Source organism: Anabas testudineus, chromosome 8 (genome assembly GCF_900324465.2).
Source record: "Anabas testudineus chromosome 8, fAnaTes1.2, whole genome shotgun sequence".
Taxonomy (NCBI): Eukaryota; Metazoa; Chordata; class Actinopteri; order Anabantiformes; family Anabantidae; genus Anabas; species Anabas testudineus.
Window position 1 is genome coordinate 1253633 of NC_046617.1, and position 19273 is coordinate 1272905.

Here is a 19273-nt window from a genome sequence, read left to right on the forward strand (position 1 = left end):
AAGCAATGGACAAGCCAAGTATTACCCTGAATAAGTACATGACAAGTGATGAATTTAGTAGTACTCCACCTGAAACTCTTAGTGTCTGTATGTAACTTTATGTGCACTTTTATTCTGGAGTTATTTACTTATAGAGGCATTGTGAAAAAAACATTGACACCAGACATTGAGCTCTGCTGTAGGTTTTCAACTGTTTATCTCAAGGATATGCGCTACCTTACAAGCAAGAGACTGACATACTGTACACACAGGATATAACGACAAGTGTGTATTTCAGTAGCATGTATGTCTTAAAAATGTGTATGTGTATGTAATGCATATTTGTCTTTATAATGTGTGCTTTTATAAGAACAGTAAATCTTTCCTATTTTATTTTATAAAAAGTCTTTTAAAACTGACCTGTATCTGATGTGAGTGTTTCCTACCTGAAGCCACAGCTCTAGAGTCTGATGATGTTGCAAGGACAGGAGCAGACATTTGGTGAAGTATTAGTTTCAGCTGACTGAAAGAGCTTCTACAGCCAGATTCAATTTCACAACTCTGATAAGTACATAAATGCAATTCTGTAACATCCATTTGATTTGATTCAGCTCAGTCAGATTGCAATTGAATTGTGGATATGCCATGAACATGTAGACATTTTTCTAGTTGAAAATTTGGAAGTGACAGATCTATGACTGTTTAGAGAGTGGTACACAAGTCCATTCTAAATGATGAAGACAGTTTTATTAGCCATTTGTGCTAACAGTCAGTTAGTGCACAGTGTTGGAATTGAACAGTGCCATTATCAAATTTAATTATAATATCCTGCATATCCTCCTTGATGTCAAACAGTCTGGCTTCAGAACCATTATTCTACAGGCAGGTTGTGGAGTCATCCCCGTCGTCTGTCCTAATCCTAATCCATATTCATGTGAAGTCTTTAGCACTGTAAAATATCAGATTATCTGCACTCTGAATTGAGCATCTGTGGTCCAGCTTTCAGTCGCTCTCTATAGCAGGGAATGCTGAAGATGTTGCAGGACTTTTGTGAGAAAATGTGCTCATGTATCTGAGAATTTGGCAACGGAGATGTAGGTGGAGATCGGTGGTGGTTTAATTTCTCTGCCAGTGAGAGGTTAGTGCAATCACATGTAGCTCCCATAAAGTTGATCAGGTGTTGTATACCCTGCCAGATGAGCCAGATGATCCTCCACTTTCTTTTTGTAATTTCCCCCAGTGTATCAATAAAGTATGTCATTATTATTAATCCCCCTTGCAGCCTTGATCAGGTCCACCCCTTATCTGAAGTCTTGTGGGCCCTCAGCAGATCCTGTACTTCCTTAGTCATCTATGGCTTTTGGTTTGGATAGATCTAGGTGTTCTTCTTAACTGTCACATTGTCTGTGCACCTTTTAATATATATAAGTACAGTCTCCGTGTAGTCCTACAGGTTTTGGTGTTAATGGATCTCCCAGTTGGTACGTGCAAAACAGTGTTATAGCTATGCAAGAGATTTGGTTAAGGGCCCGATTTTCATCTCATGAAGAAAACGAGGCCAACTCACTGATGATTCTTGCCTGAAAGCAAATACTGAAGCTGTCTGAGGATTCTTGGCAAAACACATAATTAATAATAGTAGTAATTACTAGGCAACAAACACCGCGAGTCAGTAATGGGCCCTGGACGCACCACTGCTTGGTGGATAGATAATAGTAGTAATGGGATTTAAACCATAGGCTGGAAAGATTTTAGGATCTCACTTACAATACTTAACCAAATATTAGGTGCACATTCAGCAGGAACGATTATCACACTGGTAGATACATTTACATTGCGTGAGGAACCCTATTGAAGGTAGCTGGGATTCAAACCCCAGTCTCCCACATGGAGGGTGATGATCTTACCACTGCACTGTCCAGCCACACACATTGTAAGCACATGTGCTTCAATGTATAAAGACTTGGCAAGGAAGACACTAATGGTAAATGAATGTAAATGTATTGAGGTAGCAGTGGCTTCCCTTACTTTTAGAATATCAGTGATTCACCTTTGATTTACATTAGGAAACTCACACAAGTTGGCAAAATGAACACCAATAAAACCAGTATGAAACATTACTATATGATTTATAATGTCTCTGTAGTACAATACTGTCACAAATATCACACTTACCATAGAGCAAGGTATAACAGAACATTTCTAAACAGTATAATACTGTATCAAAATAAGAGTTGATTGCCATTAATCACTCTAGAGCTATTTTTAAATATTACAGTAAAGATTAGATCAAATAGAAATAAAATCAATGTGAAGTCACTGAACTGTGTTCAAAGTGCTCATATGAGCTACCGTATATTGAAAAAAATACACAAGGCTGGAAATTATGACTAAAATGAGCTACGTGCTACATAAATATTTTTCCTTTTCCATCTGTTTTATTCGGTATAGTGTTTCACAGTGGGCCTACCTGTGTAAAGCACGTCACAATAAAATGCATAAACTGAACCAGCAGGTTAGAAAGTTAGGATTTTCTTTCACATGCAAGATGGATAATGACATGTCAAAAATATGAGTAGTGAGTAAAGTTTTTTCTTGCAGACCTACTAAATAACACAATGCGTCTTTTGGAAAACATCATTTCACACTGGTATTCCTGTGAGAGTAGCATCAGGAGAATATCTAGAAGCAATGCCAGGAAAACCTTTCTAAAACAAAAAACTGTAAAATAAAACAGACATGCCTTTTTTTCCAGGACCATTTACTATAGGCAACTGTGGCCTGTTTAGTATCAGAGGTGATGGATGTTAGTGATTAAATACAACCTTACTGATATGACATAATGTAATTTTAAACTGTGGTGAAAGTTGTAATATTATATGTACATAGATCACCAACAGTGCTCGCCATTTTGTGTCAGCTCCATGTCTGCAGTCTGTTACTATCTCTAGAGTCCATGGCACCCACTGATGCTTTTACTTAGTGTTGTTTTCTGGAATCTTAAGAGGAATTTGTAACCTAATGCCTGAGGCATCCATTCCAGGACTGAACCCAAAATAAGAATTTGGATCAGGTTTGGGAGGGTATATTGAGATCCCGAGGAGTTTGTGAGAAGCTTTCACTTTAAGAGCCAGTGCACAGCTGGTCTGCAGTCAGTCCAAGTGCTTCTCGGCGCACTGAATTTGACAGTACATCAGCATGGAGAACACCAGGGCCAAGATCTGACAAGACAAGTAGAGGTATACAGATTAATTTCTTTTTAACAGCTAGACTCACTCTGCTGTTTGAATCATAGAGTTTCTCACAGGAATAGAACTATTAAAATCAAATGGGACTCAACTGGCACTGACACTGTCATAGTGTATGTGATTATCAGCAACATCATCATATCCTATCTAGTAAATGGATTATTGTTAAATGTACAGGACATATTGAGGAATCAAAATACTGTTATTGGGATTTGTTGAGTCTGCTATAAAAGTCTGTACAGTTGTGTGTTTTCTACTTGAACCTTACAATGTGTATAAATGAACTGAATTGACTGAATTTTGATAAATATACAGATAAAAATACACAAATAAAAATCATTCACTACTGCTTATAAAGCTTAAAAACTGAGTGCACAATGAAGTTTAATAAAAATAAACTAACTACTAACTGCACTATTGCAAACACCATCTGTGGTGACTTGTGTACCACTGTGTTCCATTACCCTTCCCTCATTAGGGAACTGAGCCTATAAATTGCTGCAGTATTGCAAGTGAAATACTTGTCCATTCTCGCTTGGTACAAGGCCTGAAAACATTTTCAACAGGAAACAGATGCAGACAGGGCAGTCAAGCACATGCACTCTGTGTCTGTGAGGCCTTGCTGAATTAGCTTGCATATGCAGAATGAGGCCTGTCGCTGTCCCGATGACATATCCACTGACTTTCCAGGAGACACATCATCTTTATCTCTCTAAAATTGGCCCACGTGTAATCATCTGACTAAATAACATGTTTTTCCTTTAGTCCCTCTGACATGAGCTTTGGCCCAGAGAACTCTGTGTATAGTTTAGAACAAAGTGGTGGGCATAATCTATCATTGTTTGGAAAGACTGACAGATTCATTGGGTATTTTCAAAAATGGGGGTTTTCTCCTTTGTTCTAAAAATGTTCCCTCCATAAAGGCGCGGTGTTTAAAAAAATCATTTGTTGACATGAAAATGCAAAAACACATTGTCTCTCAATTCTGTCTTAAATGTTGAGCACTGCTAAATCAGTTTTAAGATGTTCATGTTTATCTACTGTATGTTTGAGATGTTTTTATAGATTATAAATTGAAGAGTCATACAAGTGATCATACAAGTGTAATAATTGTTGATGCTGTTGAGAGACTTTATACTTTCAAATTAGTTTTACACTAATTGCAGTTATTTCAGTTTAATTTGGAACAATTACTAATTATTCAGTAATTAGTGGTGGAGCCAATCCCAGCTGTCATTGGGTGAGAGGTGGGGTACACCCTGGACAGGTCACCAATCTATCACATGGCTGACAACTGTTCACAGTCACACCTATGGGGAATTTTACCAATTAACCCAAACCTAACATGCATGTCTTTAGATGGTGGGACAAAGCTGGAGTACCTGGAGAGAAGTCATGCAGACATGGGTAAAACATGCAAAGTCCACAGAGAAAGACACCCAAAGATTCTGTGGATTCTTGCTGAACAAGCAAAAGCTGCTGTTGTCCAGTTCTCTCTTGCTGCGAGGAAACTGTGCTAATTACTACACCAGGCAGGCCTTTGAGTCCAAAAATTAATGAACAAATGAACAGGACACAATTAACTTTTTTATACTGTAAAATACAGAAAGAATTATGATGTGTTAGAGAAAAACACTGTATCTAACCAGTTTGTAATAATATGTTCAAACATTCAAGTGGTCAGCTGTCCTGCTACAAACCCTCTGAATGTGAACCTAGGAGTGCTCAAATTAAATAGGAAACCTTTGACAAAAGTTATGGGTAATGAAAAAACAGCAACTAAGACATTTAAGGTTTTTCACTGAGAGCAGAAATAAATGGACGACTGCTCAAATAACTACTAAATAGCCACTTTACCTGCACAACACCAATACAGACTCCGAACACCAGCACCGAGGGGATGTTATCGAGCAGCCACTGCCTGGCCTTCTGATAACATGGCTGCAGAGGACAAACAGAGACAGACAGCATAAGAGGGTCCACAGGGTGGGGATGCTCAGATAGAAAAAAGTTCACCACAACCAGGAGAATAACACGAAAAAGGTTAAAGTGTAAAAGTAAAAGAAGGGGAGAATGATTCTAGATGATGGGTTAGCTTAGTAAGGGACTCTGAAGAACCCCCCACATATTTTTAGTTTTGTCTGTTAAATGAATAGAATATGTAACATTCCTTTGTAGAGATCTGTCTTCACTTGGACATGAAAGAGTATGTTTTGTGAAATATTTTGTCAAAAAAGCCAAATTAAAGCAACTTTGATTCAATGTTGTAAAAAACCAAAAGGTGAAAACTTTCAGGTGGAGTGAAGACTTAGTATGGCCACTGTAGTGTAGCTGGATGTTCCTGTGTTTCCATGTTTTATGTAGGCACACTTTCCATTAGAAATGCAGATAAAGGTATCATGGTCTAATCTGACTGGTGATTCAGACTTTGATTTGATGTTATTATTTCAAGACGTCTACTACAGAACCAAGTTCTCATAAATGGAACTGGATGTCCAAAGCTGTGGTGGCAATGTGGGAACAGAAAGTAAAAAAAAAAAAAAACAGATTGTTGCCAGTTCGCTCCCAGTCAACAGCTCTTGGGAAATTCAACCCACATACTACTTTCAAAATGCCAAATTAAAAGTACATGTCATTTAATTTATTACAGATGAATGAGTGTGACTCATGTGTCTGACCTGTTTGCACATACTAGTAAGTATGTTACTAGTACTGTACAGTACAGTACTGTGACCAATATTGTGACCATGTCACATGGTTTCCATTTCTTGCTGAGTGTTTTTTTTTTTTACTACTTTCCATCTTTAGGTCTAAATACATTTTACTTACCAGAAATAAATGCACTCATAGTGGATAATGTACATCACGGCATTGCATTATAATTATCGATGGATTCATTTATTCATCCTTTGAGCATTCTTTAACGTTGCAGCTGCTGAAGGTAGAGCTAATAATAACTTTACTTTATTGTACTCAAATATTTAAGAAGACATTGCTCCACACTTACTCTAACACAACTAACACAACTAATTACTAACAGCCTCATTTCCCAAATCACTAGCAGATAACTAGCCGTTTGCTGTTTATTGCCTTAACCTTAAGTCTCTGTAGTATATCACCCTTGGTTTGAAGCACAACCCACTGCTAACACCAAGACCAGTGGAACTGGAACTATTTAGCCACTATTACTGGATACAGTGTGTAGTTCCAATCACTTGTTTTTTTATTTTCCTGACTCCTGGAAAACTACTCCTGGATTACTGGAATTCATCATGTGTGAGGTCATTCAGAGCCTCTTCTGGAACAAATTTAGAGTTAATTTGGCACAGTCAGGCAAAATGAAAACCACCTTGTTAGTTGAAGTTTTATCCCACTAGACTCTTAATGTTCAGAAAATCCCCTGTTTATACATCCCATGGCTGGGGCTGCAAGGTTTGCTGATCTTTATTGATAACTCATGATAGCAGCAGGATGAATTCAGAGACAGGACAGAAACATTCTGTCTCCTAATTTTCAGAGAACTGTATTAAAACAGTTTGGGGGGAGCTTCATGGTGCGGAATTTGACCAAGCTGAAGATGTATTTCACCTGCTGAAAGGGGAATTAAAGGGAGAAACACCCCAAGAACTGAAGGAGGCTGCAGGAAAAGCCTGGAAAAGCAAAGCAAAAGTAAAAACTGTCGGATTGGAGAGGTCAGTGAGTCACAGGGTTGGTTGTAGTTATTGCAAATAAGGGCTGTGAGATCAATTATTATGTTTTATTGACTTTAAAACTATCTGTTCCATTACAATACTTTTGCTGACTTGGGTCATGTTACATAAGAATGATATGCTCTGTGTTGTTTCATGTTCCTCTGTGTACATAAAAGCTGACATTCAGAACTTTTGTCTGGTATTCATCTTTTGACCTTAAACCCAGATGTCTTTAAAATGAGTTTGCCTTGTCATCCCTGTACTTCTGGAAGTAATTGTAGCTGTGGCGCAAACTCACCTCACTCCATCCATCAGCGCACAGGCCTGTGTCACGGGAGCAGCAGGATGAGGGCAGTGTTCCATTTAGCACATCATACCAGTCTGTTTTATTAGTTACTCCACAGCATTTGAACTGTGAAAAGAAAGGAAAACAGACAAAGACCTTACAGTAAAAAGCTAAAGGCCATCAGTGTGATTTATATACAGCACAGTCAGTTGTGTGTAACCAATGTGTAGCTCCACAGTGGTGAAGTAAACTCACAACAAGAGCAACAAGGTAGACACTGTGGCTGTTGTAGGATTTACTACAGCACTTTGTTTGAAGGATATTAATATATTAAAGGTGCAGTGACTGTGAAAAATCTCCATCTACAATGTAGTCATTTGCATATCCCTTATTCTATTATAGACCAGAGGATTAGTGCAACATAAACAGCCATGCACTGTTTGCTCACTGAGCGCTCACCATTTTCTGGACATTGTCCCAGGATTTTTTCAGTCCAGATTCAGAGTTATAATTCTTCATTCCTTCCTTTAGTCCATCTTGTGCTTTGGAATCCAACTAACAAAAATGGAAAGAAAGAGCAATGCATGGTTGTTCATTGTCTACAGTATATCTACTTTGAAGGGACAAGTGAGACCAGAGCCTGTCTCACTTGGCATGAGCAGATCACTTTTCATTTACAAAGCTGTCCTACATAGATAGATTCCCAGTCACTCACAGCAATCTATAGTTGACAAATACTGTAATATAAAATTTAATACCACTCCCGTCTTGACAAAGCAAGTTGAAAATTGTTGATTTTTTCTTAAACAGATAAAGAAAAGTGGATCAGATGTAAGCAGAGTGCCATTGTTCAGTGGTAGTTATGTTTCCGGCAAAATGTCAAAATCAGTTTGAATGCACAAAACAAATATGAATATCACTACTGCAAGGAAATGCTGCTTCCTCTATCATTTAAACAACCATCCCAAGGTTATTCAGACTGGGCCAAAGCAAAGCAAATGTCACTGGTGTTTGTCGTAGCAGCAGATCTACAGTGATTTTCAGGTTTTACTCACATTAACCCCTAATATGAAATTCTTCTTATCCACATTTTAGCCAGAAAGTCATACTATCACACAGGACAAGCAAAAGCTGCTGTTGTCTAAAGCATCCCCTCTAGGACTCATGACCTAGTCCAACATGGAATATATGAACTGCTGATGCTTACAAAAAGTTGACAGGCAATAATTATTCCAAACCATGTGTAAAAAAAACCCACCCTTAAACCTTGGCTATGAGCTTTGTAGATGGTGAACTTACCTTGTCTTGATAGATGTGTATAATCAACACTAGTGTCACCTCTGTAAGGACCAGGAGCAAAAGGATCACAAAGAACTGCAGAACAAAGAAGATCAGTTGGACACTGACATATATATATATATATATATATATATATATATATATATATATATATATATATATATATATATATATATATATATATATATATATATGTGTGTGTGTGTGTGTGTGTGTGTGTGATCCACACTGAGATGTTACTGCTTTACCACTAAACATGAAGAACATTAACAATGATACTGTTGCAGTGTGTGGACCTCTTACCATGAACAACAGGCAGCGCTGCTCCTTAAGAGCTCCAAGACAACCCAGGAAGCCAGTCACCATGGTAATGCCACCAGCAACTAGCAGCAGATTGGCAGCTGAGAGGGACGGGAAGGACAGGGGGAGAGAGGAAAACTCTGTCTGCTTGAAGGACAGCCAGACTCCAACGCCAAACAAGCCACATCCTCCTAGCTTTTCAGGAAATGTAATCAGTCAAAATGCAGCATTAATCACAATGCATTGTTCTGAAAAGGAGGGAATGCAACATAAGGGACTGACTTATCCGGAGACCTCAGCATTACATCTTGTACACCACACTAAAGTGAAATCCCTATTTGCAAGTGCAACTGATACACATTAGGACTAAAAGCACATACTAACCCAGAAGACGAGGTTAAAGACAAACATCAGATATTTGACACAGCACAGACACCTCCTAGTCGCTGACATCCTGCAAAAACAAAAGAGGGGGACAGGAGAGAAAAGGAGCAGTGTTTAAACAATGCTTAATGTCACCAGTGGGTTTATTATTTTTCAGCTGTGAAATATGTTCACTGAGCTTCCATGAGTGTGTAAGATCTTTTTACAGCTTTGTTGTGGTGTGTTCTGGGTTTTTTATTTGGTGTGTGAGGCGAGAGCAAGTCACAAGAAGATGGACAATCAGTGTGGTGGAGCAGAAAGTCAAAGTGTCTGGTGGAAATCTGGTTGCATCCACTTTGTGCAATGCCCCAGTTCCTTGGGGTTTAATGCCTTACCTTTATATGCCTTACCTAAATAGCTTTTTCTCGCCTGACCATACAACTTTCTCAAACTTGAAGGTGTTCATTTTGGAGAAGGGCTTCTTTCTTGGACAGCAGACTTTGGGTCAGTGACACCTAGACATTAACCCTGGTGTTCCAGTAGTAAGCAATTCATCATAGATCTGTGCCATTATGGTGTTTGGGTTGGTACTGACTAGACCTATGTCTTCTCAACTGCATGAGACAGTTTGGGCTACTGTAGGTGAAGCCATCTCCAAATAATTTATATTAATGTACAGTTGTTTGAACTAATGACAGTTGATAATCTGCAGTTGTTTAGAGATGCCTCTGACTATGTAAAGCTACCACCCTCTTTCTCACATCTGCACTGGACTTGGACTTTCCCATTGTGTCATGTATTGATCCGTTCAACAGTGGATGAATATGTGCTCAGAGAAACTTCAGTTAAGAATTCTTAATCTGGGTGGGTCTATGTATATTTTACTTAGACCCTGTGTGTTCAGTTTTGAGCCTGTAGAGAAACAAATGAATTAAACCCTTTTCACCAGATTCTTAATCTTATTGATTATTAAAGGTATGTATTGTGCATCATTCTGCTTCAGCAAAAAAAAAAAAAAGAAATGATAAGGGGAAAAAAAGAATTGGAAATAAATGAACAGGCTGCCAACACACACAGTCAAACAACCTGCTGTGGGATGTCTTTTTGCACAGTCCTGTGATTTAGTGTCTCACCTCTTTAATTAAAATCACTTCACATCCACCGTGGACAGGAAGAATAATTACACTGACTAACTCTTTCATTATTGTAAATAAAGGTGTGCTGTTCCTCCAGCTGTAAAAAAAAGCTTTTTCAGATTTTAAAACACATTATGAGTATGCATTTGTGGGTTTTTTTTTTGTGTGCGTGACCATGCAGGTCTGAGTTGTCTCAGAGTGAGTGGTCCTCACAGTGACTACTGACCCACACAGGAAGTTAAACTGCTTTCAGGAAGGAAGCTCCCTCCCCTCTACAGTAAACCTTATTATACTGCTGAATGCATTTCCCATGACCACAGCAAACCTGTGACTCACATATGTCATTTACCACCACAGAACCACAACTCTGTGGGCACTATGCCTTACAGACTGTGAAGAAGAGGTGAAGTGAAGGGATATGCATGACTTGGAAATGTCCTTGTACTCATCCTCATCTTTTTACATAATTCTCGGGGTGTTCTTTTGACTTTGTGATTTGCTTTTTGGACTGGATACTGAGATTTCCTCACCTCCTAAAGTAGATACTTTCAATCAGTTCTTTGTATGTAATGTCCTGATCAACAGTTTTCAAATTTACAGTATTATATAGGTTCCTGTAAGACACAGATAGAGACGGAGCTGTGCTGTTTCTTGTAATAAATGTAAGATTGTTTCAGCCTGTTGACCATCAGTGAACAGTTTACCACAACGCCAAATGTGTGCACAGTGGTGTAGTGGTAGGCACTGTTACCTTACAGCAGGAAGGACCCGGGTTTGTCTCCATGAGTCTGCCAGGTGCCTTTTTTTAAACACTTGAGCATATTATATGTTCCTCATTGGCAGATTATATCATCAGCTTTTTCATGTGTTTTCAAGTAGTAAGTTCAACATGCAAGTGTTCTGATCCCTGTCACCACAACCACAGCATTTCTCATTTAGTAGTGCTTTTCTACCTAGTTGGTACTCAAAGCGCTTTACATTGCGTCTCATTCACCCATTCACACACACAAGCACACACACATTCACACACCGATGGCAGAGCTGCTATGCAGCTGACCTGACTCACCGGGGGCAACTTGGGCTTCAGTGTCTTGCCCAAGGACACTTTGGCATGTGACATGGCAGCTGGGAATCGAACCACCAATCCTGTGATTAGCAGACAACTGCTCTACTTATTGAGCCACAGCCATCCCAAATGACAAAACAATTTCTGACCAGCTATTGCTGTTGTAAATATCTGGATATGCCTAAGCATAATTCAGATGCATATGTGCAGGTCAAAGTACAAATGACACATGTTGTCATTTTTCCTAAGAACTAAACTGCAAAGCAAAGCTACTGACTTCCTGATGCCAGATTGTGGTGACACATGTAAATACCTCCTGATCTTTTAAAGGTTAAAAATGTGATAATAAATGATAGTAAGCATTTTATCACCGCCTGACAAAAAAACTAAAAAAGTCAACTATGCTTAACAAGTAATAGAAATAAAAATCACTTTGTCACTTTGGTAATTATTCATACTCCTTCACTTTTGCCTTACTTTGTTCCTCATTTATTGAAATGGGAAAAAATGAAATCTTTGTCCAATTTACACACAATAACACATAATAACACATCTTCATTTTTTGAAATAGATTTATTAACAGAAATGTCTCATTTACATTTACTGTTTATCCATTTTATACAGGTTGATGTCTGTAGCTTTATGAGGAAAAAACACATTTTTTCTAAGATAAATCTGCAAAAAGTGAAGGTGCGTGAATACCTATTAGAGCAGCTGTAAATATAAACGCCACAACATCATGATGGACAATCACAATCTATGTGAACCCTTCTTTAGAAATGTAACCTAAATACCAACGTATAAATTCAATCATTTTTCTTTTGGTTTCCACAGTTTTTGAACACTTCAGTAAAGTGGAGTTTGTATTATGGAGACTTGGTACGTGTGCAGCTGAAATTTGAGTGGATTTTACCTGAAAGTGAGTTTTAGTCCTTTCAGATCTTGTCTTTGTCACGCTCCTCTCCCAAACTCCTGGTTTGGACCTTTATGTAGTTTCCTTTTCGAGTCCTCTTCCTCTGTATTGTTCTGCACTGGTAGAGTGTGTCTGCCCTGTGTTGCAATTCAACTTGTCTTCAATCCCCACTTCAGAGCTTTACACTGCATTTATGTAATTTTCCATTTGGGAGGTTTTACCCTTCGTTTTCCCCAGTTATTAACAGAACTGTGTCTTTCGCTCTCTCTCTGTCCCTCTCTTCAATTATTTCCAGATGTGTGTGTGTGTGTGTGTTTGCCTGTCCCTCTCTGAGTTCCTCCCCCTCCCATTAGTTGCCCCTCCTCCAGCCCACAGCCTCTAAACCTTGGCCTGTTTCACTCATCCCACTTTTTTCCCTTTGTTCCAAACAAATTGCTCTGCCATTAACTCTGTCTTTACAGCTTTCCCGTATATAGCTGTACAAACACATACTGTAACAACTCTTTGCAAATACAAGCAAACACATGCCCTTTCCTGACCAAATGGTGGATTTGTGTCACATACTGTGGTGCTTTAGAGTTTTAAATGGTTCAAGCGTCCCCACAGTTTATCTATGATCATTAACTAGAAGAGACGGCATTCATAACGGCACTGCTGCATCTATTGTTGACAAAGTTCAGTATGTTATTATTCCTGAAAATCACAGAACACAACTGCAGATCTTCAAGCATTATCACTAATGGTTACCTGTTACCTGTTCCTCTCATGTTCTGTTGTTAAAAGGTAGGTTAAAGCACACTGACATGCAGTGGAGCCTCTGGAGCACTGTGCACACTGCTGTGCATCCTGGGCCTCAAAACCTGAACGAACATGACACAATAAGACAACGCACTGACAAAGAGTAAAGGGATTTTCACACTTGCCTCTAACTTGGACATCAGCTAATAAGAAAAAGGAGCCCCAACACATCTGTTGCACGTATCAGTTTTGTGCTCTTTAATTCCAGTTTAATTATGTTAAATTTCTCCTGAATACACCTTTAAGGGAACTTACCAGACTGGGAATGCCAGTGATTGGCTGGGGACATTTGACTCAGACTGGCCCAACAGAAGCATCCCAGATACCCCATAACATTTGAAATTAGACATCATGGAGTATACAAAGGTTAAGCTCTGCATTGTACATAGAACAGAAACACATTGTTTCCACAGCTCAGATAAAGACCCTGTGAGTCCACAATTACTACAACACACCTACTAATGATTACTGAATACTGAACTGTGGTATTTACATCTGTTCACTTGGTGTTGTATTAAATTACATTTCTATTTTCACTCACTCTTCTATATCCAAAAAGTTATCAGGAAAAAGACAGTGTGAGAGTAGAATTCAAACTCGACAGTACATCAGCAAAAATGAAAATGAACTTTTTTTTTTTAGTGTCTGTAATAAGACACTCAGAGTACTTTACTTAGATTATTAAATTGAACATTTCTGAAATAGGAATTTCAACTAATCTTGTGTGTTCTGTTTTACAACTAATTAAATTGCAGAAGTCTCCACATCACTGATCAATTTCTGTTTTACTGTGTTTTAATTTCTGTTTCATGTCAGTACAACACAACAGCACAGACCTTTGTCCTTTGGTACAAAGCAATGCAAAAGGAAAACAACACCTGTTACAACAGACTGGCTGTCTAATGATGCTGCAATAGAATAACTGTACAGTGTGTATAATCTAACTAACTAACTAACACTCTGTAAAGAGAGAAATACATGTGTGTACAGGCGCTTTAATCCGTCCATGTTCATGTTCCCACGTTTTACCCACAGCAGAACTCCATGTATTTTAGAGAGAAGTTTTTCTCTCACCAAACAAAACCTCATACAAATTGAACACTTGAACCTGAGGTATCACTGACTCTGTTCACTGGATGTGTCCGTTTGTCTGTGCGTGCTGAAGGAGTACTCTGCTTTGTGGTGCATGATCAGCTTGCTGTTAACGAAGTAAAAACTGTCTGAGCGGGTCTCAAAAGGGCTGGCGATCATTTCCTCAACTGAACAGATCAAAGGAGACACAAGTTGAGCAGGAGTGTAACATTTTAGGGTGTGAGGTGTAAAACTCATCTCCACACTAATGCAGATGTGCTACGATACACAATTTACACTATCATCCAAACATCATAAAGTCCAAATGTTGTCTTATCCTATGAGTCTTTGTGGCTCTGTTTTACCAGTACATAAGGTGGAATTAGGAATGCTCCTTAAAATAAAAAAAAAAATAAATGCAAATTTTGGATGGCAGTAAAACAAATGGCAGTTGTGACAGTTTTTCTTTCTCAGGAAAATAGCTCCTGGATGGGAACACACCTGAGTCCTGAGTCTGATCCATATGCAGCACTTCACACCTGTGCAATTTGTATGTTTGTGTGTATCTTCCAGAATCAACCCAGATGTACCAAAATAAGCTTGTGGCAGTAATATTTCAGTAGCTTCTATGAGGAACCTTTCTTTGACTTCAACCTACATTACTGTGGAAATGCTCCCTGTATGTGCTTATGTGTGTCTCTGTGTTTAGTATGGTTAAAGAAAGTTAATAGCAGAAAGCAGTATTTAATCATACCTATGTCTGGTTCCAGGTCAGGTAAGCAGTAGATGTGCTCACAGGTGTTCCTGCTGTGTGGGATGCAGAAGCCAATCTCAAAGTCAAAGGTTTTGAGCAGGAGGTCTCTGAAAAAGTGTCTCTCAATCAGACGGAAGTGGCTCAGCGCCTTGCTGCCCACAGTGAACTCCAACCTGTGAGACAAGTGGAGACCAGCTCAACGTAACAACACTTTATTGTATTAATTAATGTGGCTCCATCTGATGGACTGACAGTTTGCATGTCCAGGACTGAAAAATCAGCAACAGAATACAGAATAAGGTGCAGGTCAGTGAAGACTGTTGGTTACAAAAAGCCAAAAAAGAGAGAAACATCAAAGCATTTCCCACATAAGTTACTTTTATGTGCAACAGTGAGCAGATATGAAAATGCATGTTGTTGTTGATACAAATTTTAAGTACAAGACACATTCTCCATTCTTGATGTATACATACAGTATATTTCTTGGTACTGGTCTTTGTCTTTGTGGGCTGTAAAATCAAATGCATATGTCATCTAATTTAACTCCTATCTCCTTTGATAAATACAGGGCTGACATACTAACTGTATCATTATTCAGAAAGCAGCAAATCAATACAGCCCCTCAGTTAGAGGCTTAGATTCATTGTCAGCCCCCTTTGCCAAGAATTAACTTTCACTTGATCTGGTTTAAACTAATGTTGTATGTTAAAATGTGGTCATTGAGCCAAGTCTGTGACTTACGTAGCTCCAATCTCCCTGAGGGCCAGGAACGCAGGGGAGAAGTGATACTGGATGAATCTGTTTATGTCAAGTTCAATGACATCTTGGATTTCTGAAGAAAATAAAGAGAGAACATAAAAGAAAAAGTCAAGTTCAGTTACCTGCCCAGTATTTTTGCTGCTTGTTGTTCTTTTGTCCCCTGCTGTTCTCTTCTCTTTCCTCTTTCCTCTTTCCCCAACCGGTCAAGGCAGATGCAGGTTTCTTCTGTTAAAGGGAGTTTGTTCCTCTCCACTGTCGCCTAGTGCTGCTTAAGTGGGATTGTTGGGTTTTCTGCATAATTCTATATACAGTTATATTGTGTAAGGTCTTAAACCTTACACTATAAAGTGCACTGAGATTTTTGTTGTGTTATGTTAATAAGTTAATTGAATAGAGTTCCATCAAATCTAGAGGGAATCTTTATGGTCCACAATGGATGACTTCTAATGATACTATCAGGGTTCTTGAATGAGAGTCTTGTTTTTGAGACAGTACCTGTTGGACGGTGCTTTTTGATGTCAAGGATGACCACTCCACTGCTCAAGTCCCTGATCTTGAAGCGAGAGAAGTTTACGTTGTAGATATTGTCCTCTGGTGAACACAGGTACTCTGCCACACATGCAACCAACAGCAGCAGAAAATGAATCTCTTCACAACTGTTTTCACACAGTATTGAGTTAAAGAGAGAAACAGAGGTCTTCCTCAATGAGCTTGTCCCAGTTATCATACTTTTAGCTTAGACAAGAACAACAATATTGACTTCACTTTCAATTTTATTAATAGGACATTTGCCAAATACATTGCAGACATACTTGTTTGTTTCAGTAGTAGAACATATTATTATATGTAGTATTCATTGTGAGTGAGTGAGTTCTCTGAAGGGCCTTTTACTGCTTTGGTTCATCTTTAATGAACCAACTTCTGACCATATCAGAAGGTGGCAGTTATACACCTAAAAGCTGTCTGCTACCCAATAAACGGTGAAAGAAGAAGAAGCATCGTGGAGAACAGGTGTGTTGCCTGGTTGTCTGAAGTCATCTGCTGATTTTAAGCAGAGTCGTGAAAGCTCTATTTAAGGTTTCATTGCATTTATAATTCACCATCTTGCCCCTTTTGACAGAATGGTTCTGAAATGAAAATGTGCTGGCATGTTTGCTTCAGGGTGTTTGGTTCTGTGGTATCCAAACAGTTTTTATGGGGGGTTTGGATGTTCCATCCTGAAGTTATAACACGAGAGTTACTGCCCATCTATACCTGGCTAAAACACCACGTCTCAGAATCCTTCACTAACTCATATCCAGTTCAAGAACATGCATCTAAACACAACTGTGGCACTAAATACACAGTTTAGATGATATCTACAGTGCAGTGCAGGTCTCTGGAGTGAGCTTAGTGCACAAACGTGGTTATTACAACAAATTTGTTTTTGTTGTACACCAAAGACATTTAAGTTTAAGTTGAAAAGATGAACATGAGACAAAAGTTTAATTTTGTTTTAATCAAATGTACATTTTGTACTGAAACCATTTCAGCACAAAATAGTCAATAAAAGCTAATTTTGGGTTTCCCATGCTTTTACTGCAGACTTCAGTTGCTGTTGGTATGGAGGGTTCTTCCCTTGAGTCTCCTTTTCAGCAGGGAAGATTCATGACCAAACTTATTATTTTCATGATGACGCTCCTCCTAATAAGTTTTGATCTCTGTAAATTAGCAGGCAAAATGTTTTTGTTTACCTCTAGCTTTATCCTGTTGCTACCATCATGAGTTAGAGTAGATCATTACTGAAGATCAAGCCATGATACAACCTTCACCATGAACACCAGCTTGTATCATGAGCTGATCCCTTTCATAATGTTCCACAGTGTTCCAGAATTTCTGTGACACATCTCTTTACTTTTTCCATCTGGCTGACTTTAGATGAGCGGCTTGTAACTTGTGGTGTGGCCAATGAAGTCTTCAATTTGGGGGTTGTGATGTCTACTGAGTGGAAGATGTTAGTGATATCACTGACTGGTCTTTTTAGGTTTTTCCTCACAGCTCTCACAATAATTCTATCATCAGCTGTTGTTGTATAGCTTGGCCACTCTGTTCAGTGTGTCTTGCACAACACACCAGTGGTTTCTCTCTAATAATAATGACTTAAAGTGTTGTATTACCTATGCCCAGTGTTTGTTCAGCGCTCTCTTTGATAATTCTCAGATTGAAGGCTTTCTCCTTTAGGGGCGCTCTCTGTTCTTCATAATTAGTTATCTTTTTAAACAACTAACACAGGCAAAACACAAGCCTAAAACCAACAGTACTTGTTTAAAGCTAGGTATTGTCCAAGACACGGGGGTAATAAGAAAACAACTGTCAACTTTTGCTCACTTAAGATTGGGGTGATCTGAGATTGTTTGAACAAAGCTGACTCACCTTCAGTGTAACTGTTCAGTGACAGGACATGTTGAGGGGTTACTGGTTCGCCCGGTCTCCATTCAGCCACCACCTCCCCTTCTCCAGCTTCGGTCAGTGCCGTGCCTCCTGAAATAAACCCGTTCCAATCTTCCATGCCTCCATCGACCACCATGTCTTCATCTGTCTCCCCTCCCTTTTCCTGCTCCCCATTGCTTTCCCCAAAAGGGGAGCACAGAGCCCTCTGTGTCTGGCGCTTGTCCTCACCATTTCTAATTGGGGTTTCTTCCTGGCTCTCCATCTGTCGTGTCAATTCCTGTTTCTTTGAGGCAAATGTTAAGAATAAATCAGGTTCTATTTGTGAAAAGGGTCTGTTTGCAAACTGCAGCAAATGCAGCTGCAAAGGATGTAATCCACAGATCAGCTCTTACAATGTGGCTGGTGGTGTCTAAACCGATTATGTCAGTCTGGATTTGGCAATCGGAGTCAATCCCTAATTAAATCTGGACACCTGAAGGTCATGGGCACCATAATCTAAATGTTCTTTTTCTAGATCACTTCACAACATTAATAATAAATGCATGTAGGAATGAATATGTCACAAAAACACTTTTTGCTTGTTTAGTTTTTTATTTAAACAAGTTTTTCCTAGATTATTCAAGCCCAAACGTACAATCTCTGTTTCAGTAGAGAATTAGAAGACCTTTCTAAATTTAAGTGTATTAGTCTCTCTGGAGTCAAGTGTTGGATATCTTAGAACTTCCTTCAGCTAAGATAAAAAGAAGAAAAGCTGAAATAACTGGATTTGGTCCTCCGAAGTCCATTTGGAGCATAATGAAGGTCTTGTCTTTATTACCTATAATATCCATTATTATTGAAATTCAATTGAAAATAAATCTTTTGGACATGAATGAGCTTATTGATAGATGGGTATTATGTGTTTTAGTGATGAGGTGTGTAGACAATGTAACTGCCTCTCAGCTGACTGAAACCTTACCACTTGACCCCTTGAATGCTCTGCCATGATCATCACATACAACGTGCAGACAACGGTGGAACTGACATGAATTTTTTACTTTAAGTATGCATGTGAATCCTTGTCTATTTGTTATATTGTCAGACTTCCCTATAAGGTTGTGGAAATGCTACTGGCCGCTTTGATCAAGCACTGCTGCTTACAGTCCTGTGAGCAGCATAATTATTTAAGGAAATATTAAC

General features: G+C 38.8%; 2 protein-coding genes across 2 annotated transcripts; both read right to left on the reverse strand.

Annotated features, from left to right (window-relative positions):
* Positions 1-2091: 2091 nt before the first annotated feature.
* Positions 2092-12589, reverse strand: tspan4b (tetraspanin 4b). The gene is made up of 8 exons (XM_026360704.1): positions 12283-12589; positions 9189-9258; positions 8808-8999; positions 8505-8579; positions 7665-7760; positions 7218-7331; positions 5085-5168; positions 2092-3200 (listed from the first exon to the last, which is right to left on the reverse strand). The coding sequence occupies exons 2-8, from the start codon at positions 9255-9257 to the stop codon at positions 3132-3134; spliced, it is 699 nt and encodes a 232-aa protein (XP_026216489.1). The 5' UTR covers position 9258; positions 12283-12589; the 3' UTR covers positions 2092-3131.
* A 1607-nt stretch (positions 12590-14196) lies between these two features.
* unc119.2 (unc-119 lipid binding chaperone B homolog 2) lies at positions 14197-18356 on the reverse strand. Its single transcript, XM_026352283.1, has 5 exons — positions 18077-18356; positions 16118-16273; positions 15647-15737; positions 14906-15078; positions 14197-14339 (listed from the first exon to the last, which is right to left on the reverse strand). The coding sequence occupies exons 1-5, from the start codon at positions 18354-18356 to the stop codon at positions 14197-14199; spliced, it is 843 nt and encodes a 280-aa protein (XP_026208068.1).
* Between the last annotated feature and the right edge of the window lie 917 nt (positions 18357-19273).

Excerpts from the sequence above, each read along its gene's own strand:
- unc119.2 (XM_026352283.1), bottom strand. The coding sequence starts at position 18,356 with ATGGAGAGCCAGGAAGAAACCCCAATTAGAAATGGTGAGGACAAGCGC. Across the intron at positions 16,274-18,076 it reads ACTGAACAGTTACACTGAAG|AGTACCTGTGTTCACCAGAG; the intron begins GTGAGTCAGCTT and ends CATGTGTGGCAG. Across the intron at positions 15,079-15,646 it reads CTCAGGGAGATTGGAGCTAC|GTTGGAGTTCACTGTGGGCA; the intron begins GTAAGTCACAGA and ends CTTGTCTCACAG.
- tspan4b (XM_026360704.1), bottom strand. The coding sequence starts at position 9,257 with ATGTCAGCGACTAGGAGGTGTCTGTGCTGTGTCAAATATCTGATGTTT. Across the intron at positions 7,761-8,504 it reads TACACATCTATCAAGACAAG|TTGGATTCCAAAGCACAAGA; the intron begins GTAAGTTCACCA and ends CATTTTTGTTAG. Across the intron at positions 7,332-7,664 it reads GGGACAATGTCCAGAAAATG|TTCAAATGCTGTGGAGTAAC; the intron begins GTGAGCGCTCAG and ends TTCTTTTCACAG.